The following is a 24,805-nucleotide window of genomic DNA, read 5'->3' on the forward strand; positions in this document are numbered from 1 at the left end:
TATCCGTTTATGAGTTATGACTTATGATAGCGTTCATTATTATTCTTGGCTTCTATGTCTTATGTTTAGCCACTCTGACTTTTTCCTTTTTGAAAGGTGTACCACGAACTTCCCTCAGTTAATGAACCTTGGCGCCTTTTCCTCCCTTCCTCTTCTGCTATAAAATGTATAATATCACTAATACCACACCTTTCGGGATCGCACACACATCATCCACCCCCATCCACCCTCTTCACCTTCCTCCCCTCAATAACCCTCATGACCCTCCCCCCCTCAACCCTACAAACCTCCGCCTCCCTTTCCCTCCCCCTCTCCTCCCTCTCCCACATCTTCCAAATCCTCCTCCGATCCCTCTCCTCCCTCTCCTCCCTCCTCCTCTTCCTCCGTCTCCCCCTCTCCTCCTCCTCATCCACACCAACACCTCCATCCTCCCCTTCCACTTCCACTTCCACCTCCCCCCTCAACCTCTCCACCTCCTCCCTTCCCAACCGCCACGGCACATCCAACACCTCCACCAAACACCGCGACCGCTGATCCACGAACCGCATCTCAGCGTTCGTGTCCCGCACAGGAAAAACCCGCTCGAGCTGCAGCTGGTTCACGCCGCGGAAGGTGGTCACCGTGCCTTTCACGTGCGCGAGCGTCCCCGGTGGATAGGGTGTTATGTCCAGCGGGAGGGCGGTTGTAGGGGATATATGTGTATGCATCCCAGATTGTGGTGTAGATGTGGAAATTGTAGGGACGGGATTGGCTTTCTGAACCACCACGTCGAGCGTCGCGCCGCTGCTATCGTCAATCGTCAGGATCGTGAGCGTTGGTAGATCCGTTCGAGAGGTTATTATCCCCAGGAGGGAGATGTATTGGATAGGATGGTTTTTGTGGAAGTAGGTTTTGGGGTCTGCTTTTTTGGTGAGTGGGTTAGATGGATGTATATATATGTTTGTATTGGGGTGGAGATGGAGATAGGGTATAGTATAGTATCGTATAGTATTGTGCTATATGCACCAAGGCATATTGATGGGGAAAGAGGATAGGGATAGGAATATACCTGGAAACTCCGGCCTTCTTTTCAATCGTAGTACATCCACCGCGGCCATCTTCACCCAGGTGAAGTGGGTTGGGGACGCCTTGAAACAATACGCTGGGTAGAATTCAAGGGCGTCATGGTTTTGTGCTGTCGCCATGCCCGTGGGAGGGGGGGCATTTTCATGGTTGGGGTTGGGGTTGGGTCATTGGGTTTTATGTGTGGGGGGTGATATAGAGATATTGGAAGGAGTGTGGTGTTTGTTGATTTGACTTGAAGATGGGGGTGGTGAGGGGAAACCGGCAGTAGTAGCTTTGTTATCAGTCACGTGGGTGATGGGGTCATGTGGTGATAAGGTACCCTGCGATGTATTATGTATTATTCTCTTGACCTATTTAGCTCAACCATCCAAGTTGTAAGGGTTTATCTTCCTTACACCTGAAGCAGCGGCTGTATTGGTATAATCAATTTATTTCGTGCTTGCTTGATAGCTCGTGATATATTTAGTTTGGCTGATTTGGCACAAAATGATGTCTTGACAGCAGATTTATAAATGGTCTAGTACTCGGTAGATAGGATCTGAAGTAGATACTAATTGTGTACGGAAGTAGTAGCGCTGCTTGAATTTGCTAATTGCTTCAAAAGGAACTTCATTGTGTATACAACCTGGAGCCACAGCCAAATCGTTTGAGAAGAATAGTAATTCATGAACAGCTTTCATTGCCTTCTCCTCTTCTTTCACTAAGTATCTACTATTCTCTTTGCCTGTATACAATCAGGAATATACTAGTAATATCATTAGGGCCGTTTGGGATAGGTTGAAGCAAATTGTGGGCCAGTCTTATCAAGCCTCACAGAATTCTTGGTCTTTGCAACTGACAGGAATAACCTATTGAAGCAAAATTAATGACCCTTTCCTCACTCAAGACACGATCCTCACATTTGAACCTCTCTAACCACAATGGAAAACCTACAGAGGAGTCACAATTGGTTACCTTCAGGTCGTTAGACAGATAGGGCCACACAATTTCTCCTTTTTGTGATTAAAAATATGTAACTCTGTGAAGTCGTTCAAGAAGACTGCGTGGAAAAGCCGGCACTCATCATGAACTATGAAGTTGTCAGCAAGATTAATGAAAATGCAGAAAATATATCAGCGAACAAACCTGCAGTCGGTACGCTGGTAGCGCAATTGATAACGATCCAATCATCGACATCTCTCTTCTCCAGTTGGGGTCGACCATCGAACCCAAGTGGAATTCCCCTGTCTCGCACGGGCAATGGAATTTTAGCTGGCCGGTTGTAAAAGCGAAGGTACACTTGCCTGAAGCCATGATGCGAACTTGTGGGACGTTAGAATAGCTGGGACAAGCTGCAGCGCAAGTAATAGCGCATGGCACGTTTGCCAACGGCAAATTCAACGAGTTGGCGGCCATTTTGGAGATCAGTGAAGAAGCCATAGAGAGAGAAATTAGTGAAAATAACGTTGTCTCCTTGATCCGGAACGTAGGATTCGCTTGAATTTAAACCTTCTGAGTCGCAAGATGCAATTATCACGTCAGGCTTGGTTTGCGGTTACGCCGTTCACATACAACAGTGAATGTTTAAGTCTGGCAGCACAAAAGATTGAAAAGGGAAAGACCAAGGGGGACTGAAGTCTGGGTGAAAGTAGGTAAGTATATTGACATTGACCAAAGTGAAAGCATAATACAGATAATGGCACGTAATGGTTCTGAAATGAACGCTGACAGAATTGAGATAAGCCGTGCCACCTTATTCATTACTAGTTCTCATTCATCAAGAACCTTGAGTAGAATCCTGCTGACTTGATTCACCACAATGATACTACTGAGCATCAGAAATTTTCCATTATTACCAAGCACTATGAAGCCATGCAATGCCTATGCAAGAAAGCTTCAGAGTGTAATGGCTGGTTCTACAGGATTTTCTTATATGCGGGTTGAACCTCCACTGAGTGAGCTAGAACGATCTCTGGAAGACTCGAGATTCTCAGAATCTTATAAGTATAAAGTGGGCTGTCAATTTATTGAGACTATGATGGATATAGATGGAACAATATGAGGAGATGAGCGTCTATTATATAAACCCCAGTGGGTTGAGTCCTACGGGGTCGGTCATAGAAGCGCAAGCCTCAGAAGAATATGATGACATTAAGATAGGCGGCGCCCAACTTCATTTGCCCACAGCCCTAGGAACTCTATATTGCAGTTTTATCAGAAATGAGGAACTGATGCTTCATGAGATAACATCCGCGCATCATCAACGGCATCTTCTCTGATACCTGCAAGGAGCCGAAAACACACGCGCACTACATTTATTAAAATAAGAAGACATAGTACTATTTCATACGGCAACATATATACTATCTTACACAATCAAATCAAATGTGATCCACGGCTCAAAACACCCGTAAACATACAATCACATATAGTAAATCATCCATCAAAATCACTCCTCCTTCCTCCTCTCACCCCCAATGACCCAATTATTCAAAATCCCCACCCCAGCATTCAAATACGTCGCCACCCCCAACCAAGCCGCATACGGCGTCATCAACCAAAAAGCCACCCGGTCATGCTTCCACCAGATATGCATCAACGCCGCCACATTCCCACTCAGAAGCAGCAGATCTGCCAACGCCCACGCCGGCTTCCGGAACATGAAGAACAGCGGCATCCAGAGATGATTCAACGCCAGTTGGGAAATGTATAGCGTCTGAGACTTGACGGTCCAGTCTTGGACTATTGATGATGATGATAATGAGGGGGGATATGCGCCGGCTATGGTCCCTGAAACTGTTGCGTGGTGGATGGCGAAACCCATCATGCCGTAGAGGACGGTCCATACGACGGGGAAGGCCCAGGTTGGTGGGTAAAGAGGGGGTTTTTTGAGCGAGTGGTAGGTTTGTTTGGTGCGGCCTTTGCCTGGTTTGTCTCAGTATTTGTGTCTATTCAAAGGGGAGAGGCATAGGAGTGGGGGAAGCTCACGGTTGGTCTGGTACCCGATTAGAGAACCTGTCGCGATGGGCGTCACGATGGAGACTAGGGGGTGGGCGAACATCGCCTGAGGGAGTGCGGCGGACCAGGGCATGGTTGGTTATTTCTTCAGCTTTGGCTTGGATTGTAGAATGTTGAGGATCTGGAAGACTGAGTGTGGAGTTGCGATGTATTTATTTGTTCGTCTGGATCGATCGATCGCGGATGCTGGAAGTGGTCGACGTCATCCGCATCCGACCAAGGAATGTCAGTAGGATCGCGTGGTAGATATAGCCGACTGTCTTCAGTGGGGGTGGATTTATATTGGGGATAGGGACTGCTCCACTGGAAACAGTATTAACTAGGCGATAAGTTGAAGGTTGATCATGCAAGTATCTTGTTGATTCCAGTGCTTGTTAATCACTCGGTTTTCCCCGCATTTGGTGAACCACGGCGTGTGGAGAAGCTTATCACATGCAGGAGATGAATAAGGGCATGTCTACATTTGATTTTGATTGAAAGATGAATGAAGATCTGTGGAGCACTGCTTATATTAGAAATATGGAGTAGTCTATGTCTAATATCTTAAGGAGAGTCTGGCAAAGTAGTGAGCCTTGCATGTTAATTCCGCAGCGCTTGGCCTTGAAGTGATTGATAGAGCAGATAACAACTGCGACGTCTGTGAATTTATGTCCATGGACTTATGTATGTGCTCCTAGGAAGCCTTGCTGGTACTTTGCTAGTGCAGTAAATACAGCAGAAGTATTTCAGCATTTTGACCCTGTTGCAGTGTTCATCAAATGACACGGTAAAGCTCCAAGGACCCAATGTAGAGCCCCATGTACCTGCACTATCTGGAAAGCTGTGAAATCTCATTCTACCATGGAGACGACGACTAACAGTGACACCATACCTTGATCCTCAATACTGTTTCTTCATTGCAGCATTTTAGTTGAGATCATTCCAAGCACCTGCTAGGGATGTGCAGCTAAATAGGGCTTGCGTCAGATGAATGCAGTAGAATATAACGAACTAACAGACATTGCTATGACAAAGCACATGACTAGACCTGTCCAAACAGATAATACATGAGAAGAGAACAAAGGCTAATAATACAATGCTTGACGATGTCGATGTAATGCCTCTAACTATAAATTCTCCAGGCAACGCTCTCACCAAATGCCCAACCACTTCTTAACAGGCCGCTTGTTACCCTCCCAATCAACATACACATTCTTATCATCCTCACCCTGTTGCTCCTTAGCCACAGGAGACTGGTCATCCACAGCCACCTCCCCCTTTCCATCAGCACCAGCAGCATCCTTCTCATTAGGCTCCTCCAACCCATGGGCAACCCGATACTGCCGTCTCTTCTCAGCATCGTCCACCCGTCTGCGACGCTTCTCCCTCGTCTCGATCGAGTTGTGCTGCACATGCATCCGGAACACTGAGATGGCCTGCCGAACCGTATCAATGGGGTGCGACAGCAGCGCCGACCACGGCGGCAGCAGATGAGCGAACGGCGACGAGTGCTTGAAGTTCGTAGTAAATGTGAAAGTAGCCAGGGAGGTCAGTACACCCTACACAAATCACATAGAACGTTAGTAAACCCATACCACTCGTATATCATTATGCATCGAACGAATAGACAAGGAGGGATGTCTCACCATCGCAATCCAAATGTGAATCCACCGATTCGTCAGGAACTTGTGCATGACGGTCCCCTCAGGCGGAAACATGTTCGGGTACTGCCTGTGCTTCTGCTCTTCCTTTTCCTTCTCGCTGAGCTTCGGCCCCGGGTAGTTGATGGGGCCGCTGTTGACAACCTTTCCATTGCGGGTTTGGACGACCCGGCGCGCGGGGTGAGATGGAGGACGGAACTTGTCGGGCTTGGACAGCACGCGGGGTTTGCTGTCATCGGAGGCGCATCGCTGGGTGGTGCTGCTGGTGATGCGGTAGGTGGTTCGCCGGCTCAAGGCGCGGAGGCTGAGCGGGGAGGGAGCGCCCCGGGGGAGGAGGAATTGGGGGATTGTGACGGGCGGCATTGTGTATAGAGCAAGGTAGGTGGAGGCTGACTGGTGAGGTGCACCGCAGATGAGAGTTGGAGTTGGCTGCTGGGAAATGCCTGGCCTGTTGGTGTTGCGGCGCGGGTATTTTTTTCTGGTGCTGCGGAGGATATACAGATCACGTGATAAAGGCTTTGTTGAGTCTACGCTGTGCTACTGCTGGAGATTGAATAAGGATTACTGTGAAAGATGCCAAACACATATGTTGTGTATTTGACAAATGTATGGCTACAGTGCTAATGAGTTCTTTCTATGTGCATGTGCATGTGCTTGCAATGAACCGAGTATATGCGGTTCCTGGTGCCTGTTGAGGCTGTTTGCTCTGCCTCAGGCCACCTCGGGATTGTCCCCGGCGGAGCGGAACAACACGAATTCCCATGACAAGTCGGCCAAACTCGGAGGACAAATGATGGCGCGCGAATTTCCAACACCAGGGCTTTGCGGGACCAGAAACAGTTCAATTGCGGTGGCCCAACTCCGTATCTTCTCCGGGTCTTCTCCGTAGTTACCGCCCTATATTTGTGTGTGTTACGTAGGGAACTGGGCCACCATGACGGAGGCACAAATATGGCAAGTATGAACAGAGGATGAGATCATTCGGAAGCGCTACGTCAGTCGCCGGCAGAAAAGCCGCTATATGCTCGGAAGGGATTCAGCGAGTATCATCTCCTATTGTAGAGTAGTGTAGGGACTCCCAAAAAAAAGCATGGAGTCTCAAGCCTGGCATGCACAGGGGTCAATTGACCAGAACTCGGTCAGATCGATCTGGGTAAACGGAGACAATTCTTGGAAAACATGGAGCATGGCTCAAAAAAGACACCGGCATCTTGTCCCGGAAGCGCCCGTTGTGCTGAATCATCTCATCCCTGATTGGCCGCAACCCGGATCACGGGAGGCGTTGGGGGCAAAGGCTGGCCGCTCTTGTACAAATTGATCGCAAGTTTTTCTTCCCTCGTCCGATTTCTCTCCTCCATCGCTTCTATTTTCCCCAGGATATCCTCCGCAAGACCAATTCCTTTGTATATTACTCTTACACCTTTTAATACCCTTTAAATCCCTTCACACACATTCAAAATGGGCAAGGACGCTTCTTTCGCTCCCGGTAAGCTGACGCAGTTTTCCTTGTTTTGGCCGCTCCTTGTCTTCTTCGGAGGCTCTTCATTCACTGGTGCTTTCAAACACTGCATTCACCCAATGCCGTGATGGTTTCCCGCTTTATGATGGCTGTTGCTGGCGCTCGAAACTTCTGCCTGCTGTGACTCGATTCATCGCGTTTGCTATCGCGTTTGCTCTACCTTTTCGCAAACCGCACGCTTTTACTCTTTAAACAACGCTGCGTCGGAAGACCAAAGTCGATACCACAATCACAGCTTAAGTTGAGCGTCACACCTGTCATCATGAGCTGGGATGCCTGTGTTCTACCTTGCTGGATCCAACGTCGCGAGGAAATGGCAGAAAGGGAGAAGAGAGAGGCCGAGGCGGCAGAGAAAGCCAAACAACAACTTGCTAACATCGGCTTCGATTCAGGTGACTCCGCCAAGGGTGCCAAGCTCTTCCAGGTGAGTTGTGATCGCCCTGCGTCGCAAGGCGACATCTCTCGGACAGGACAGTATACTGACATCGCATCCAGACTCGTTGCGCTCAGTGCCACACCGTTGAGGCTAACGGTGGCCACAAGGTCGGCCCCAACTTGCACGGTCTCTTCGGCCGCAAGACCGGTCAGTCCGAGGGCTACGCCTACACCGACGCCAACAAGCAGGCTGGTGTCACCTGGGATGAGAACACTCTGGTATGCTCCGCTCACCAAATCGCATATTGTATAGAAGAATCGTGGCTAATGCTGTCTGCAGTTCTCCTACCTTGAGAACCCCAAGAAGTTCATCCCCGGTACCAAGATGGCCTTCGGTGGTCTCAAGAAGGGCAAGGAGAGGAACGACCTCATCACGTATGTGCTATCCCGAACGATCCGACATGGCGAATTGCAGAGCGCTGACAATTGTACCTTTACAGTTACCTCAAGGAGAGCACCGCTTAAATCACCTCACCGTCATGAACCTTTCTAGAACCCGCCTGCCGAACATTGCCCGCTTATCCGCGCTGGAAACAGGCGGTGAGTCGGCAACCCGACAGTCAGGGACTGTAACATTACCACGCCCTTGTTTACCCGCGATAGACCTTTGGCGTTGCTGCGTTGGAACGATACAGATACAATAGAGTCCTGTTTCCTTCCGCGAGCGCTGTCTACATATTCCCTTCTTGTTCTCTTTTTTTACCCTCCGTCTCCTATGTGTCCTCTACGAATGTGTTTCTTTCCAGCTCTTGTGTGTATCATGGTTTTAAAAACAATTTGGTTGCTTGAGACCATAATGAATTGAAGAGATCTCCTCTCACATGACAACAAAAAAAAAACAATATGCTTTTACACAGTATCAGTATTGCTTTAAGTCGATTGCTTAGACAACTTAACCAGGCCGCTTCCCTTTTCTGCCTGACGGACCGATGGCCGTGCGCTGGACCCCGTCCCGAGTTTCAGATGTATCACGTGCAGCCCATGCTGGCCGGGGATTCGTCCTGCGCGACTCCGCGACCACGTATGTGCTGCAGAGAGGGAGGGGACCCCTCGGAGGTGGGAAGTAGTATCTACCTACGAGTCAGTGAGGAAAACAACGGTGGCCAACTGCACCGGCAATCTGGCGGATGATCCTTGCAGGGCCGTGGAGGGCAGCTCAGGATGGTCATTGGGCCCGGCCGTTGGGCCAGTTGTCAGCCAGCCATTGATAGGTAGGTTCATGGTCCCGAGAAGGTACCGTTCCTCTAGTAAAATGGCCTTAGAGCCAACCAGGTAGCTGCTCGATCGGAGGGTAAATACTACCGTCCTGAAGGAGGGGTGCAGAGAGGAGGGGGAAGGGAAGGAAACCAGTTCTCCCATGGGGGAACTTGAACTTGAACTGAAGTGAACTTCTATCGGGCTTGATTGCGAACTACGGAAACGACCGGTGTGGTGATAGGTAGGTTCGAGGAACCTTTTCGTTGGGTGGTCATGTGGTCATGACTTAGGATGGATGGATGGATGCGAGTCACGCCGATATGGTGGTTGTCGAATGGTAGGTTATCTTGGTGGGCTTATAGTTTATCTAGCGGGGTGGGAAGAGGAACGCAGATAACTATCGATAAAAAGGTGCAGGAAACTGCAGTATGTCTATCTGTTGAGACTACGTGAGAGTCTTGAGAAAATTGTTCCGGATAAGAGATGAGATGTCTCAATAACTCTGTGGAGTACGTAGATAGTGGCCGGGGGTTAAGTCGATCTGGTGGGATGCGATGCGATGTGATGCGATCCAACGCGAAGTACTTTGTACGTAGGCAGTCAGTCACCCAGGTTGCTTGGTTGCGGTTGCTTGGTTATCGTCAGGAGGAAAATGGATCGGTCTGTCGGTCAGGTCCTAGTCTGTCTGATGAAACGCAGTCATTGTGGAGTTCAGTTTGAACCCTGCGAAATCGAAAAAAAAAGTACAAGGTAGAATGTAGTCTAGTTCGGTCAGTAGTAGAGTAAGTAGTAGTTATGCGCGAGTGAGCCTAAGCACCAGCATCGGTGTTTCTGGAGGGGAGCCGATGGGCCCGATAAAGATAGATGGATACCACCAGGAGGCTTTTTTCTTTCTTTTTCTTCCCTCCACCAGATGGAATGTTCCTAATTTTCCACAGGAACGAGATCCATGAACCAAGGCACGTTCTCTATTTTTACGAGGACAATTCTTTTGAAGAAATATAGGAATGTTGCGACGGGAGGTTAAAGAGTAAAAAAGGACATTGTCGACTGGGAGCGACCGGGACAGAGGAAAGTCTAGACAGAGAGGACAGACAGACTGGAGGCTACGATGGGCCTGTAGGGATGAGCATCCCATGATCCCACCTGACCCGTGGCGCAGCGATGCTGATTGGACCAGCCACCTAGCGGGGCCCCTCCATGGGTCGCTCTTTCCTTTTGATTGAAATAAAAACCCCAGCCGTGGAAGGCATGCGAGGGGCGGGCCGGTATTATCCTGTACCTTCTTGTACTTCCTGTACCTGAAGACTCCCATCTATTACCATCTATCTCCCATCAAATACATCAATCCATTCCTATATAAACTACCACCCGTATTATCATTATTGTCTCATCCCTACTATCTAAACTAACGGCGCAAAACAGCTGCTCCAATAAATCTCCTTCCCCCCTTCGAGGTGACCCCTCGTGTGGGTGTCCTCTGCAAGCGCCTCTTGTAACCCGTCGTGACTTGTCGCATTCCCGTTAGTCCGCTGGTCATTTCATGACATACAGACAGACCAGGCAGACAGACAGACAGAAGAGTGCAAGCAAGAAAGAAAACTGGTTTAGCCAAACAGATCATCTCTTCTCGTCTGCATTCTGACTGATTCGACGGACTGGACCATCTTTCATCTTGCTCTATCTACCTCCCCACTTCTCCCCCAGTTCTGTTTCGTCGGGCCGGCCTGATCGCTCGCCGTTGCTGGCCATTCCTCAGGCACTCAGGCTTTCCCCCCCGGGTTCTCGTCCCGCGTATCTTCTACTACTACATTGCTACCCTCCCACCATCATTCAACCTTCCCATGTCTTGCTCTCCCTCCTCCCTGCTCTCTCTTGGATTCACTCGCAGGGACATCTATAACCATATACGCTGTAATCTTGACCCCTTTTTCTACCCTTCACCCCTGTCATCATCTATTCCTTCCCCTTCTCTCCCTTGGCGCATAGCTTCTATTCTCCCTTCCTTAACCGGATCTTAGCGCGCCCGCAACTAACCCTCGTTCTTCTATCACCTTGATAGCACCCACCCTCTGAAGTTATTGTCTATTGCTGCGCAAGTCGTTCACGACGTCGCAGCGATCGAAAGTGGCCTTGACTTCTTTGGTGTTGCAGTGCGCAACGCCGTCTATCATGCTAGACGAGCTGGAAAGCGCCTTCGACGAACATCCTTCACTGGATGCGTCGCTCGAGGACTTCGAGAGCAATAGTAACGCTCGTCAATCCCCCGTTTTCGGTCTGCCTTCCCAGCATTCGGGCTTCCGCTCTGAGGAATCGGATGGGGAGGATGACGACCTCACGCCTAACGGAGATCGCTGGTCGCCTCCGGGCTTACGCAGGTATGACTATGTACAAGGAAGTGGTTGGTATCGCCATCAGCCCTACGTGCGCAATCCCGATTACGACCGTTTCTGCCTCAAGCCCTCAGTCGGACTGAGCCCGTCGCAATCGCGCGAGCCTAGTCCGCAGTATGAGGATGCGCTGGAGGCGCCGACCGCAGGGAAACGCAGCCAGTCCGCAGAGACAGCTGACATCACCATAGCCGCCAATGTCCCCTTGCCAGCCGACGCAGAGACCCCAGAAAAAGGTCGCTCGCCGAGCCCGGGACCCAAAGGTGCAAGAGCTAGCCCGGATGGCGAGGGTTTGGACTTTGGGTCGGGGAATAACCTCAGCAATTGTAGGCTTCACCTTGGTTTGCTACCCTTTGCAGCTTCCTGGCCGGAATGAACTAATTCATGACGCCTCAAAGATATCCGGTTCGCTGTGCGCGCGGAAGTTCAGCACCGTGAGCCCTTTGTCGCATTCTTTAGTTACTTGCGGTCCAAACTCGATAAGATCACTAGCTCCAAATCCAACGCAATTCTTTCTGTAATCGTTGCTTTCATATCGATCGCGTTCATGCGCGCCTTATTCCTACCCAGCATTCCCGAAGCGATACCCGATCTGGTCAAGCTGTCAGGGTTTGCGCGCTCGTTCGAGCCCCTCATCTATTATTCGGAGAATGGCGCGCATCAGATAACCGCCTTGCAGGAGACGGGGGTGGCTGTCTGGGACCTCGGAGAATCGGTGCGCGGGACCAATATGACCAGCGCGCCGATCATTGTCCGCCAACTGGATGAACTCTCCGAGTCGCTCAAGTCGCTCTCTCTGGAGCTGGCGCGCTTCTTCTCCGACGTTGAGGGGGACATTGACTCCATCTTGCTCGCCATGGACTGGGCCAAGCGCGAACTAGAGGCCTTATCGTCGCAACCGCCTAGTACGTTGCCGTCGGTCGTCTTCGATAACCTCCACGGGATCTTTGCGCGACTGGGGGCGCTGGAGCGACTTAGCGCCGCGAGTGGGGAAGGGTCCAGCACTGAACTGACCAGCACCCCAACCACCTTTGGCAACTTCGTCACCGCGGTCTTCGGCCAAACCTCTGCCCAGCGTACCCGCACAACCCTCATTCGGACCTTTACCGAAATGCTCTCCGTACTAGAAGAGGCGATCAACAACGAGCTGACGCACTCAACGGCGCTGTTCGCACTCTTTGAAGCGATCGACCGCCAATTTCTGAATCTTCAACGGACTGTAGTCCGCGAGTCGGATGTACAAGAACGCGAAGAGGGCGAGATGCTGGAGTCGCTGTGGACTAGGATTATGGGAGCCAATGCTGCTGCGATTCGCAAATACGAAAAGAACAAGCGTCTGCTCGCCAATGTCCGTAGTCGCACTGTCACTAACAAGCACCTATTGGTGGACCACCGCGGCCGTCTACTAACCCTCAAGGTCAATCTGGAAACCCTGCGGCGCAAACTTGTCAGTCCGCTAGTTCGACGCAACGACTCGATGAGCTTCACGGGCATCGAGTCCAGTAGTCGTAGCAACGGTCGCATGCTGGGCCATGTTGAGGCTGTGATTGACGGACAAATCCGAGGACTCGAAGGCAGCTATGATTACCTCAAATCTGTGCGAGACAAACAGAAAGCCAAGACTCTGGAGTTTTACTACGGGTTCGGGCGGCGCTTGCCGCAGAACCCAGTATTAGCCGACGGGTCGGACGATCTGGGGACGGACGCGATTGACGGGGTGTGATGCAACAGAGTCGAGAGATCTTGCATGCATAGGCAGGCGTTCCTTGTCTTTCTGCTCCTTCTTTTGTCTCTGTACCTGCATCACGTGGACATGGCGTTGTCGATCTGATCCATTCGGAAACATTCGGTCTTGTGTGCTGTGCACATGGTGGGCGTTCATCTACAGGTCCCCTTTCTTCTGTTACTTACATCTCGCTTCTCTCTCCTCGCATCGCTCTGGCTAGCTGGCGTACACTGGCGTCCATTGCGCTACAGATTTTCATTGGTTCTGGCCAGCCCTATCTTCTGTCTTCTCTCGCCTCACCCCATCTCCAACTTCATCTCCCTCTACCTCCGTGACACGACTTCTAGGGCTTTTTCATGTTGTTTGGCATCATGTCCAAAAGCGGGAAGGGAAAATCATAGACAAGATTTGATTTGATTCATTGCAATCTACCTGCTGCAGCATTGCATCTCGTGACATGTCTTGTCTTTCTTCCCCTCCATTTGCTGCCATCCATACACCCTTTTCTTGTTTCTCATCTCTTCTCACCTCTCATCCCCTGAAGTTAATAGGCTGGCCGGCCGGCTGGTGTGGTTGCCTGCTTACTTGCTTCATCATCATCATCTACTGTGGCGCACGTGGTCTTCGGTTTTCTCCTGTCAATAGTTGGTGGACGGAGTGTGCTCGGTTATGGGTACATGGTTGGTTGGTTGGTTGGTTATGGTATCTTTGATCGGTAGTACATGGTGTTGTAGTGTGGTTGGTCGTTATCTATCATCTATCATATCTACCTGTTTTCTTTGGATCTACTTCCTAGTACCTACTACTTTTTGTGTATCGATGGGATCTTACCATCGTATCATCATAGTATATATACGAGCTTACCACTGGCTGTTCCTCATTATTACTAGCATATAGATCCATGCAGCTTCGTCTGTGGGTATCGTTGTGGTTTTAGTAAGTAGTAATAATCTTGCTAGTAGTATTGAGGTAACCATGTATCCCGATTTTTAGCAATAGCCATTGAATGCGTTGTAGATAGCATAATAGTGATAATAACCATAATAACGGAGGAAAGGAATTCTAATATCACAGGAGTAGCCAAGATTTTGACTAGACAGGCATGAGGCAAAGCGCAGCATAGCATAGCATAGCGTAGCGTAGCACAGAGTAGTGGATACTGAATCCAGTGCAGCAGGTAGTCTGAAACCCAGACATAAAAAAAAAGAAAGAAGCAAAGATGGGATAGTGAGAAATAAGTATGTGTTAATATAATATGTGAATTGAATCAAGCAAAGCAAGCAAGTAAGTAGGTAGGTAATTCCTCGCGCCCGGCCGCAAATCAAGTAGAAATGAAACTCCCCCGAACTCCATCCGGATGCTAACTGATAGATCGATCGAAGTATGGTCTTGGTAGCAAGTAGTTATGGTAAGTAGGTTTTTTTGGTTTCTTGGGTGACTTCATGCGAGTCTGCGTGATGGGTTGTGGGTGCCATAGTCGCTGTCACTGCTACGGTCATGGTCAGGTGAGCATGAGCCTGAGCCTGAGTCTGAGCATGTGACTGGACTCGGTTTGATTTTTTGTATTTCCCCAGTTTTTTCATGGTGATTTGTGGAATGGGTGAATAAGGCAGAAGCGTACTTCTTCCCTCATCATGTGATGAAAGGTAAGATTCCACCTTAAAATCCATATCCACCCCCATACGGCGTGACTCCATACGGCGTCGTAGCACTAGGACCCCATGCACTAGCGCCACCACCGTTCGCATACGCCGTGAAGCCACCGTCCATACCCTCCGGGGGCTCGTAGGCATCCGGACTGCGCACACCCATCATATCCTCGTCGTCGCCGCCCATGACGCCATTGCGGTCCGCGCCTTCGGTGCCTGATAACGAGGAGATCACGGAGGCGAGTTTCCGTTGCAACACTGTGATTCCTTGCTGGATGATCATGTCCGGCTCTAGGGTGCCGATGCTCTCTACGTCAATGTAGAAGCTGTTGGGCTGGGCGTCGTAGTCGAATGGTTGGTCTGGGGGAACGGGCTGTTCCCATCCTGCGTTGGCTGAGACGGGCCTGTATGGATGTCACTGTTAGTATTTGATCTTCGCTTGCACATGTAAAACACCATCCTCTGCAGTAGGTGATGCAGAAAGGTGCTGGAGAACAAAGACTGAAGATGAAGGTTGGGATAAAACATACCATTCCTTCGCCGCATCCTCCTCATACCAGTAATCCACATGTCTCAGATTATTATGAGGGTCATATTCAAACCCAATCGCCGATGTAGGCATCCACTTCGCATGTTCCTTCGCAATGCCCTTCTTCGCAATACACGTCATCTTCAACTCCTGGCCGCGTCTCAATTTACAAATCAAGGGTCCGTTTCCCTCAGGATCCAAGATCACCGGGTTTCCCACCCACTCGTTCGCCCGTTCACCTGACACCACGAGATCGCGCGCATATACCCGCATGATATCGTCGCCGGTGCACCGCGCATGCAGCGACAGGGTTACAGAGCAGCGCGCGCAGTGGTCCTCGCATTCGCAGTCGCGCGTGTACTCGACATCTTGGTCGCAATTTTTGCTGACCAGGGGAATAAGACCTAAACGGTGGGCAAGAAATTCGTCGGGCAGTACGGAGGTGTTCTTTTCCACTTCAACGAGATCGATGGCCATCGTGGGGATTTCGGCGAGCATTACTCGGCGGAGGGAGTTGGCGAAGGCGAGGTCGACGGAGGTGAGTTTGAAGTCAACGCGGGTGGGTTCGGCCTGGCAAATTGATGATTGTTAGTAGGGATGGTTGGACAAGTTGGATGGGGTGGTTGTGTGGTATGGGTTGGTGTTGGTATAGATGGTGGATAGGTGGATTTGGTAAGAGGTGAACTCACTTCGCGGACGGTGACTTGGGGCCCGGTGGGCTCAATATCCATCTCGTAGTCCATGGTGGTTGTGGTTAGTAGCGCAGAGGCGCTACCTATCGAGTGGAGGGATGGTTGTGGTGGTGAAAGATGGAGCAGCGAGGAGAGGACTGATGCTGGAGGAATGATGAATGGCGAAGGAGCTGAGGTCAAGTTCGTCGCCGACCTGCAGCCCGCGCTTTGCCTGTTTGGGTAATGCGTCTGCTGCGGCGTTTGCCGCAGATCAAAATTCTGAGGTCAGTTCAGATAACGATTAAAGAGCAACAGAATATTATTAATTGGGTGTTAATTATATATCGGCTTAACTGTCTTCAGATCTACAAGTCTACGATCTCTACAGGCTTACTTTTAAGTTACACACTGAGCAGACAGCCAGCCCCTATGGTCTTCTGTTGCCTCGCAAAATGAGGAGTATGCTTGCTTTCTTCCTTTGCAGGTCAGATTCCTAGTTTGCATGAGCAAAAGGCAGTTCATCCCCAGCACCAACGGAGGCACCTGTCGACAGCTCTCAAGCCAGATTAACTGGCGGGCCATAGTCAACCAGCAAGTCGTCGCAAGGGTATATCAAGTCGAAGAAGTATAAAGAAAAAGAAAAAAAAAAAAATGACCCCTTCCAAAAGCAGATGCCCGCTCCAACCGTAGGATGCGATCCAAAAGCATGTCATGCTGACCCCATCAACTTTTGCTCCATCCGTCGGCTGTACCGCCGCCAGACCGTACTCCTCTAACAATCTATGCTGACGCTCCGTCATGGATTCTATAGTGGTAAGTGCGCCTCATGCGCGAAAGCCGTCGGGCTGCCCAAATAGCCCGAAGAAGAGAATTAAAACGAAAAGCAGTATAGCCAACCAGAGGCAGAAACCCAGGCAAATGAATCGAAGCAAGAAGGTAAAATCGAGAGTAGCTTTTCTTTTCGGTTTCAAGAATCGTGTCAAGTCGTCATGGAGCTCTAGCCCACAGGCTAGTCTCCATCATTTCAACTTCCCTGTCCTTTTGAGCGAGGGAAGAGAAATGATACGCCATCGCTACCTCCGCAGGGAGCTGCGATTGAGCGCTTCCAGAAGCTCGGGACGACTGGCAAGCGATTCGGCCGCTTGCGCATAGGTGACCCATTGACGCTTCCGCTTGTGCATCTCGGGCCACTGGTCCTCTTCCCGGTCCACTGTGACCTCGAAGAACTGGTATGATGCTTTCGGTGCCGAGGACGTTAATAACGTCGACGGGCGCATGTCTGGGATCAATCCCAGGTCTTTGTGCACCGTACATATTATTCCACCCTCTTCCCAGGCTTCTCTACAGGCAGCTTGTTGGGCGCTTACTTCATCGGTCTCCCAACCGCCTTTAGGAAGCACCCAACCGCCTCGCCCCGCGGACTGAATCATGAGCACCTTCGTCTTGTCCGCGGACAATGGAACCACACCGGCCACAAGTCGTTCACCTTTCGGTCCGTACCCTATACACAACGCGAGTTAGCCACGTTGCGCGACGAATATATTGCGTCATATTGAAAGTTGCCGTACGTGCAGAAACCGGCGAAAACGGTATTGTAGAATAAATTCAAAAGGCTACAAGCCCAGGGATGTTACTCACGTTGGTTTTTGCGTCCCACACGGGACTCCATTGAGCGAGGATGATCCGCCATTTTGAACATTGGAAATCAAGATAACGAGAAAAAAATAAAAGATAAAAAAATAAAAGAATAAGAAAACACGAGGGAAAAGTCTATAACGCGGTCTATATAGCAAGAATTCGAAAACCAGTGCGACACAGCCAAGCTGTGCTTCACGCGACACAGGTATGAAAGGAATGGAGAGATTCAAGGTGGAGGAAAAAGGTCAATGACACCGATTCCAAGACACGATCGGTGTGACGACACAGTCGGTGCTGAGGGAGGCGTGAAATGTCCAACGACGGAAAATTGAGACAAGAAGAAGGCCCGGCCTTGTGGATGAGGAGCTGGCCGGTGAACCGTGAGTTCCTGTCTTGTTCCCGAAGCGAAAATGGGCCAGGCGGTCGAAGTAGGCCAGGGAATTTTTTGGGGAGGGTAAAAAAAAGATTTAAGACTGGAGGGAAGTTTCAGGAACTAGGTATCCCCGTTCACTCCCGCGGCGGACGGGAACCTGGAAGGAGAGGTGTGAAGGTAAAAGAACATCATAATCGGAGGGATACCAGGAAAAATAAGGGAACGGATAGGGAGGAAGAGAGGGACGGAGGGAGGGGGGGGGAGGCGAGAGGACGGAGGGGGGGGGAAATCAGAGACAGCTTTGGGGATAGTAATGGGCGGCGCGATCCGGTCAGGAAGGTCGCTCGCTCTCTGTGTCTCTCTCGCCCGGAGCGGACTTTGCGCGCTCTTCTCTCTCTGTCTCCCTCTTACAATCCCTCTTCCATACTCTCTACTTTTCGCTGGACGGTACCGTCTGGGTACAACCCCAATACTGTATCGCCGGTCTCCCCGTCCGTCTGTCCGGGCAGCTTTCCTTTGCTTTTCCACTGCGTTCTGCCATCAACCCGACGCGGTGGGTTCCCGTAATACTGGTTCCATACGGGTTCTTTCGGTTCTTCTGCTAGGTACCAGTTACCTTACTGGTACAGGTACCGCCGCTACTCAACTTACTGACTTACTTTTGCCCCCCCCAGTCAGCCTATGCGACTTGCTCTTTTGAACGCTTACTATAATGTCATCATTCTAATCGCTGGGATCTTTTTTTTCCGGTGGTACTATTGTTCGGTTTCCAGGGGTCCTCTGCTTGCTCCATACCCTCTCACCTAAACTGATCCTTTTTCCATTACGATTGTCTACTCTCTATGGTACTCTAAAGTAAAATTAGAAATCCCCAGTCATACGTAGCTTTGTGGAGTGTGTCCGAGGGCAATCCATGAACTAGACTACTTTGCACTATATGGGCCATCCCACCGGACATGCTGATACCTCCCAAGCGTAATTCTAGCGGTTCCTCTGGGTCGATTTGGCTCCTCTCTTCGGTGGTTCACGCGTCCGCAAGTCACAGACTAGGTCTGTTGCCCTCCCCATGAACTGCTCCTGAGTCTCCCGAAGGTCTGCGGACTCCTCGGAGGTTCCACAGCAAACCGGCTGGACCAAGGGAGCAGGAGTCCTCTTTTCCACACCCACACACGCGCACACACAAAACGGGGATTAATTTTTTGCTTGGGACAGCAGCAGCCTAGAGGGTTACTGCAGCTTCCGTCGTCCCCTAACTCCCATCTCGGTCGAATCGGTACTTACGGCTTTGCAAGTCCATCTCATCTCCCAGCAACCAAACGCTGTGCCCGCTCATCATTTACACTCAAGGCCCTATGGCACTATCAGAATTAGGGCCCCAGACTAGTGGAACAGACAGATTCCCTTCGTCTCATATTACTGCTACTATTAGCATGGACCAAATGAGCAAAATAATCTATCTTACTTTTTAGGTCATGTCTCCATCAGTCTAGTCTACTTTTTTATGTTTCTCCTTTCGAAGGAAGCAAACCGGGCCCTTGTGCTCTCCGCCGTAAGCGCTGGTGTGTTCGAAATGACGAGGATTCAGCGTAGATATTGTGGTTATGGTTATCGATAGAGGAACACTATCGTTAATCCATCGTCCTCTCACACCGGTCCCTGATGGCTTATTGCCAACCAACCCCTATTTCTCTCGGGGTTTAAATCACACCATTACTTAATATTTCCTTAGATGGCTATATTTAATATTATTCCTATTACTGCCCCTTTTTCTGATATAGCCTACATACTGATTTTGTCCGGATCAAAACGAACTCACGGTGAAGAACATGAGCAAAAACCGAAGACAACCCGGGATCGGTCCACCTCGTTTACCAACTCTGGATGCGGTACTCCGTGCGACGGGGAACCCTGTGCCTACTCCTTTCTGATTACTTATTTGCTGTGTAATACTAAATCTGTCTCCTCAATGTGGAACAGCCCGCGACTCGTTGGTTTCCCTCTCTCGGTTCCAATTATCCACCAGCCGATCTACGTATCTATTATGTGCTGGATACTCAATTCGTCTGACTGGGTATATACCACATAGTTAAGAGTAAGTAGTGGTAGTAGTATCATGCAGAGTAGAATATCTGCATGTAGCGCATCGATGTCTGCACCCCTTTTCAACGAATGATATCAGAATCAACTACCACATGCGACCCGGCAGTACCTTGCTACGTGTTGAGCTATTTCCGATGGGACGATTTTTGGAGCTTCAAGCTGCATCGACAAGTGGTCATCGAATGATCCATCTACGCTATACGTTTCATCCAACTCTTGAAGAATTTTACCTCTCTTTTTATGTTATCCTTTTTTTTTCTGCTTCTTCTTCTAGTGTTGTCCCCTTCCTTTAATTTTCCCCGTACTCCCTGCGCGCAAGCTACGGATTGGATACCATATCATGCGACGGCATGCCCTGCATACATTAGGCGCCTCGAATCCTGGCGGGCTCATTGGAGGAGAGCACACCGATGTCACCGACCTCACCCAGTGAAGAGAAAGAGGGAAATAGTGACTACTAACAGTCTAACACAATAGAGAAGGGAGGGGGAAAAGGTTGACTTTGGGAACGGGATGCGGGGCAGCAGCAACCACTCGGCCGGCCACACCAAATCCTCGAATGATCGGAAGGGTGACTTCTCTGAGTTTTCCTATTTGTTTCTACTATCTACATTCTGTGACCTCTTTGCCGAACAAGGGATGATGCGGATGCGACAGCCCAACAATGAAGGCAAAAGGCATCCAGACCGACCTGCGCGTTCGTGATGATGTATGCGGGCCAGGGCCTACCTACATGGTACTTGCTTTTCTCATACAGCGTACCTTGCCCACCGCCGAGGAACCATGGAGGGGGGAGGAAAGGTGTGTGGTCGATCAGAGCGTTGAAGTTGCTCGGACGATGCGGTGACTAACTGCAAAGGAATGGAACTACTGAGGTAAACCTGCACAGGAAAGACTAATAGTGGCTCGAGAAACTTCCCGGTGGCGATTGGATCTGGACGCGACAACGCAGCAGCGATCTGTCGAGGTGCGGATCCTTGAGATCCTAGCATCGACAAGCCGTGATGATGCCGATGATGCTTGGACGTTGGGGGGCAGAGGGTTCCTGCACGTGATGTCATGGTCCGGGGGAGACTTTTTTTGGGTGAGGGTTTTTGCCTCCTGGTCATCGCCGATGCTAGGAGAATTCTGATTTGGACGAACTTCCAGGATCGACCAGCAGTACACTTACTTCCGTGTGCCACATTCCAGTAACTCTTAGCATCCACGACATGGCAAGATCTTGTTGCCAGAGGGTTGACACTTGGCCAATTTCCGCTTCCATCGAAGCAAGTTCAGGTACCGTCGGCTTTACATACCCTCCCCCGTCGTATTGTAATGGAGGCTGTCCATACAAGGCCAGACCGTATGGTATTGAACCCTTTTCCGCCTCAGGTTAAAAACCGAACCTGGCAGTTTTCTACTCTTTACTAGATGCTCTGCCATGGGGCTTCTCCAGTCTAGTATCTACCTAATAGGTCACTGGTTGGAAATGGCAATGGCACCTACTATGAGAAGCTATGGCCAACTAACCCGTAATGAAATTATTTTTTCTGGAGCCGTGCTTGCTCCGCATCTCCATCTCCGAGGCACCGAGCAATTAGGTGGCAAAGAGAACAAGATCCGTGTAGATGTTACAAAGTACAAGGGACGAGCAATCAGGTTGAACCTGACTACGTATTTGACCAGGGGGGGCCAGCAGTTCTGACATGCGGCAGTGATCAGGCCAGCAGCCGCTCAGGTCTTTCTTCTAGAAGCATCATCACCTTCAACCTTGTTTCTACCTCCCGATAGCAGTGACGGGGACAGCTTCCTCCAGGACTAACTGGGGAGTCCTATGATCATGCAGCACCTACTGAAGCTGCCAGTGGGTATGATTTTTGATCTTTATCTTGTAAAGTCCGAGGTTCTTCCTGCTGTGTAGAATTCAGAGCGGAGCGTACTGGTATAAGTATACGTGAGATGGCCCCTGCCTGGAGGAGGGAGTGTTGTGACGGTGTTGCCTTGGGCTCTCCATCTAGTATCTTCCTGTCCCGCATCAACTTGAAAACCAAACAACATCAAGCCATCCATCCATCCATCCAGCCCACTCCACTAAACTACCTCAACACTCTCTCCGTATCCCTTGATCTCCATTCTCCTGAGACGGACAATTTACTCCCGTTGCGCCCCTTGTCCTGTCTCGCTTTGCTTTTTCTTTTTCTGCCGTTCCCGCCGTGAGCGCAGCCAGCTAATCCCTTCTCCATCGCACTACTTGCCCGCAACGACACGCCATGGAGCCCATCGTCGATGCCGAACAGGCGAGGAAGTTGTCGCTTTTCCGACCTCTTGGTAAGCAGCCAGTCAGATTAGCCTTTCATTCCCCGTGCGGGCATCATTGGCCCCAGTGATCCTGCTCCGTCACCGATTCTTTGGATCGGAAATCCTGTGCCCCTCTTGTCTTGTCTTTGATAGTACACTCTTTTTGGCTGCCCCTCATTCCCGGCCAAATTCCCCTCTCTCTCAACTTTCCGGTCAAAAGCACCCCCGATACACACATAGTATCTATCCTCTTTGTCTTGGCCTCATCCATCTCACTAAAGCCCATCCTATCTCTGCACTGGGACGGATATCCTCCGATCAACTAATGAGCGTCGTCCTGAAACTGCTCCATCGTTATCACTATGGCTGCGCCAACATGCCCTAACTCAACTCTCTTTAGGTTACCAGCGCAACTCCTGTGGTTACTGCAAATCTGATAATGGAAGTGAGTCTCTCCGGACCCACCCTCTTCTCTTCTCTGCCGTAGTAGTCCATCGCGGAAATGTCGTCGTGCTGCCGGATGGGACCGCTGATGCACGTCTACTGCAGGTGCCTCCTACTACGCTAGTTCGGTTTCTGTACGCCCGGCGCATTATGAAGCTCTGGTCAACAGGGGCTGGCGAAGGTACGGCGGTTCGCCTTCGTAATGCGAGCCACATCCCACCCCCGTCTGGCTAGCCAGTCGCTAATCCAGCTGCTAGGTCGGGGACACTGTACTACAAGCAGAACCTGCAACGATCATGCTGTCCTCATTATACGATGAGGTGTGTAATTGGTCCAATTTCTGTCCTTGACTAGCTTGCATTGACTTTTCGTTCAGGCTCGAAGCCTCCGCCTTCACGCCTAGGAAAGACCAACGGAAGGCGATCAATCGTTGGAACAAATTCGTTCTAGGCCCGGAGTATATCCGTAGAGCGGCATACCTCTGCCCCAAGACACGGGAGTAAGTAGACCGTCTAATGTGGGGGAGGATGTGTGAGCTCACCAATGTTTAATCGTAGGGAGAAGAAGCGTCGCAAGTGCAACTTTGACCTTCTCGGTGCAGTTCACGAGGCCGAATACAGCAATGTGAAGCGGCCCATTGACCCCAAAACCAAGAGACCTTTGGAACCTGCTCATCGATTTGAGGTTAATCTGGAAGGCGACTCCATCTCTCAAGCCAAGTAGGTGTGCAGCTGCCTGTGTGTTCAACAGTTTATACTGACATCGTGCGAGATACGAACTGTTCCTCAAGTACCAGACCAAAGTCCACAAGGAGGATGCTTCCAAATGGGCAAACAAAGATTTCAAGCGCTTCCTTTGCTCGGGAATGACTCGATCTCCTGCAAATGCTGCCAAATCGGATGAAAAGAAGCTGGGCTCATGGCATCAATGCTACCGACTGGATGGCAAGCTCATCGCGGTGGCAGTCTTGGATCTGATGCCAAATGGTGTGAGCTCGGTCTATATCTTGTAAGTGTTCGACAGTAAACAGCAAGAGAAACCATTAACAAAAGAAGCTATGACCCGGAATACGAGCAATGGGAGTTCGGGAAACTCAGCGCAATGCGGGAAATCGCTTTTGCCATTGAAGCGCAATACCAGTACTACTACATGGGTATGCTCGACACAGCCACCTCTTGTTCTTATCTTTTTACTTTCTTAACTAATCTGAATCGAAAACAGGCTACTACATCCACTCATGCCAGAAGATGCGCTACAAGGGAACGTTCCGTCCGCAGTACATCCTAGGTATGTTTCTCAGTGGACTATCAACCCATAACAATGAACGTAACTAACGCATTAACACATCTACAGACCCCGAAAGCCATACATGGGACCCTCTTGATGGAGAACTATCCAAGAAGCTCGACGAACGGCCCTACGTATCGCTCTCACGGGACCGACAAAACACAATCACAACCACAACCACAACCGGAGACAACAACACAGCAACACAAGAAGAAGCAGACGCCGAGATCAATGACGAAGAAGTCTCCCTCTTCGACCTCAACATGCCCGGTAACATGACTCTCGACGAAATCAAATCGCTGGATCTGGATCACTGGCTTCTGCTGGTCCACGGTACTTTCGTGCATATGATTGTAAGCCCGCATTCTCATCCTATTTTCCATTTTCTGGCTGATTACTGACTGATAACTACAGGACCTCGTCGGATGGGAGAAAATGCCCATTGATAACCCGCAGTCCGTCAAAGGTATCATTGCCGAGTTGGCGGCCGTGCTGGGTCCGGAGGTCGTTAAAAACAGTGCTGTGGTTCTTTTCGACTAGCGGAGTAGTGAGTATGTAGTAGTTGCCTTGCACGTGTCTGTTCATGTGGTGGAGATCGTATAGTAGGTACTACGTACCATCAGCGGGGTAAAAGCAGATACTGCAGTAAAATATGAAAGCCAACTTGACCTGCTTTGAGAGACTTGTTTAGGTCAAAGTCAGTAGAGGAGTACTTTTCCAGCGTAATGTGGGTGTGATTTTGCCTGACAAGTAGTATGATATTTGGTTCTGAAGAACATTAGTTAATAACAAAAGGACTTCATGAAGACTTTGATGTAAGCTAGCTAGTATGTTTATGTAAGGAAGATTGGTTCAAGTGGTTATC

General features: G+C 50.1%; 8 protein-coding genes across 8 annotated transcripts; 3 read left to right on the forward strand and 5 right to left on the reverse strand.

Moving 5' to 3' along the window:
- Positions 1-209: 209 nt before the first annotated feature.
- On the reverse strand, positions 210-1,184 carry AKAW2_21451A (OB-fold domain-containing protein; the record flags this gene model as incomplete). Its single annotated transcript, XM_041686276.1, has 2 exons — positions 210-898; positions 1,049-1,184. 2 exons carry the CDS (start codon positions 1,182-1,184, stop codon positions 210-212), a joined length of 825 nt encoding a protein of 274 aa, XP_041540277.1.
- Positions 1,185-3,493: 2,309 nt separating this feature from the next.
- Positions 3,494-4,135, reverse strand: AKAW2_21452A (TspO/MBR family protein; the record flags this gene model as incomplete). The annotated part of the gene is made up of 2 exons (XM_041686277.1): positions 3,494-3,969; positions 4,033-4,135. 2 exons carry the CDS (start codon positions 4,133-4,135, stop codon positions 3,494-3,496), a joined length of 579 nt encoding a protein of 192 aa, XP_041540278.1.
- Positions 4,136-5,192: 1,057 nt separating this feature from the next.
- On the reverse strand, positions 5,193-6,065 carry AKAW2_21453A (uncharacterized protein; the record flags this gene model as incomplete). The annotated part of the gene is made up of 2 exons (XM_041686278.1): positions 5,193-5,600; positions 5,688-6,065. 2 exons carry the CDS (start codon positions 6,063-6,065, stop codon positions 5,193-5,195), a joined length of 786 nt encoding a protein of 261 aa, XP_041540279.1.
- Positions 6,066-7,160: 1,095 nt separating this feature from the next.
- On the forward strand, positions 7,161-8,121 carry CYC1 (c-type cytochrome; the record flags this gene model as incomplete). Its single annotated transcript, XM_041686280.1, has 5 exons — positions 7,161-7,188; positions 7,614-7,645; positions 7,717-7,875; positions 7,937-8,031; positions 8,097-8,121. 5 exons carry the CDS (start codon positions 7,161-7,163, stop codon positions 8,119-8,121), a joined length of 339 nt encoding a protein of 112 aa, XP_041540280.1.
- A 2,904-nt stretch (positions 8,122-11,025) lies between these two features.
- AKAW2_21455S (uncharacterized protein) lies at positions 11,026-12,966 on the forward strand (the record flags this gene model as incomplete). Its single annotated transcript, XM_041686281.1, has 2 exons — positions 11,026-11,569; positions 11,642-12,966. 2 exons carry the CDS (start codon positions 11,026-11,028, stop codon positions 12,964-12,966), a joined length of 1,869 nt encoding a protein of 622 aa, XP_041540281.1.
- A 1,662-nt stretch (positions 12,967-14,628) lies between these two features.
- Positions 14,629-15,890, reverse strand: RPB3 (DNA-directed RNA polymerase II core subunit RPB3; the record flags this gene model as incomplete). The annotated part of the gene is made up of 3 exons (XM_041686282.1): positions 14,629-15,022; positions 15,149-15,717; positions 15,837-15,890. 3 exons carry the CDS (start codon positions 15,888-15,890, stop codon positions 14,629-14,631), a joined length of 1,017 nt encoding a protein of 338 aa, XP_041540282.1.
- A 1,001-nt stretch (positions 15,891-16,891) lies between these two features.
- On the reverse strand, positions 16,892-17,517 carry AKAW2_21457A (NUDIX hydrolase; the record flags this gene model as incomplete). The annotated part of the gene is made up of 2 exons (XM_041686283.1): positions 16,892-17,319; positions 17,457-17,517. The coding sequence occupies 2 exons, from the start codon at positions 17,515-17,517 to the stop codon at positions 16,892-16,894; spliced, it is 489 nt and encodes a 162-aa protein (XP_041540283.1).
- A 4,664-nt stretch (positions 17,518-22,181) lies between these two features.
- On the forward strand, positions 22,182-24,480 carry ATE1 (arginyltransferase; the record flags this gene model as incomplete). Its single annotated transcript, XM_041686284.1, has 11 exons — positions 22,182-22,239; positions 22,610-22,654; positions 22,759-22,834; positions 22,911-22,973; positions 23,030-23,152; positions 23,211-23,372; positions 23,425-23,661; positions 23,709-23,806; positions 23,875-23,940; positions 24,007-24,293; positions 24,355-24,480. 11 exons carry the CDS (start codon positions 22,182-22,184, stop codon positions 24,478-24,480), a joined length of 1,341 nt encoding a protein of 446 aa, XP_041540284.1.
- Between the last annotated feature and the right edge of the window lie 325 nt (positions 24,481-24,805).

The sequence above is a fragment of the Aspergillus luchuensis genome, chromosome 2 (assembly GCF_016861625.1).
Source record: "Aspergillus luchuensis IFO 4308 DNA, chromosome 2, nearly complete sequence".
Taxonomy (NCBI): Eukaryota; Fungi; Ascomycota; class Eurotiomycetes; order Eurotiales; family Aspergillaceae; genus Aspergillus; species Aspergillus luchuensis.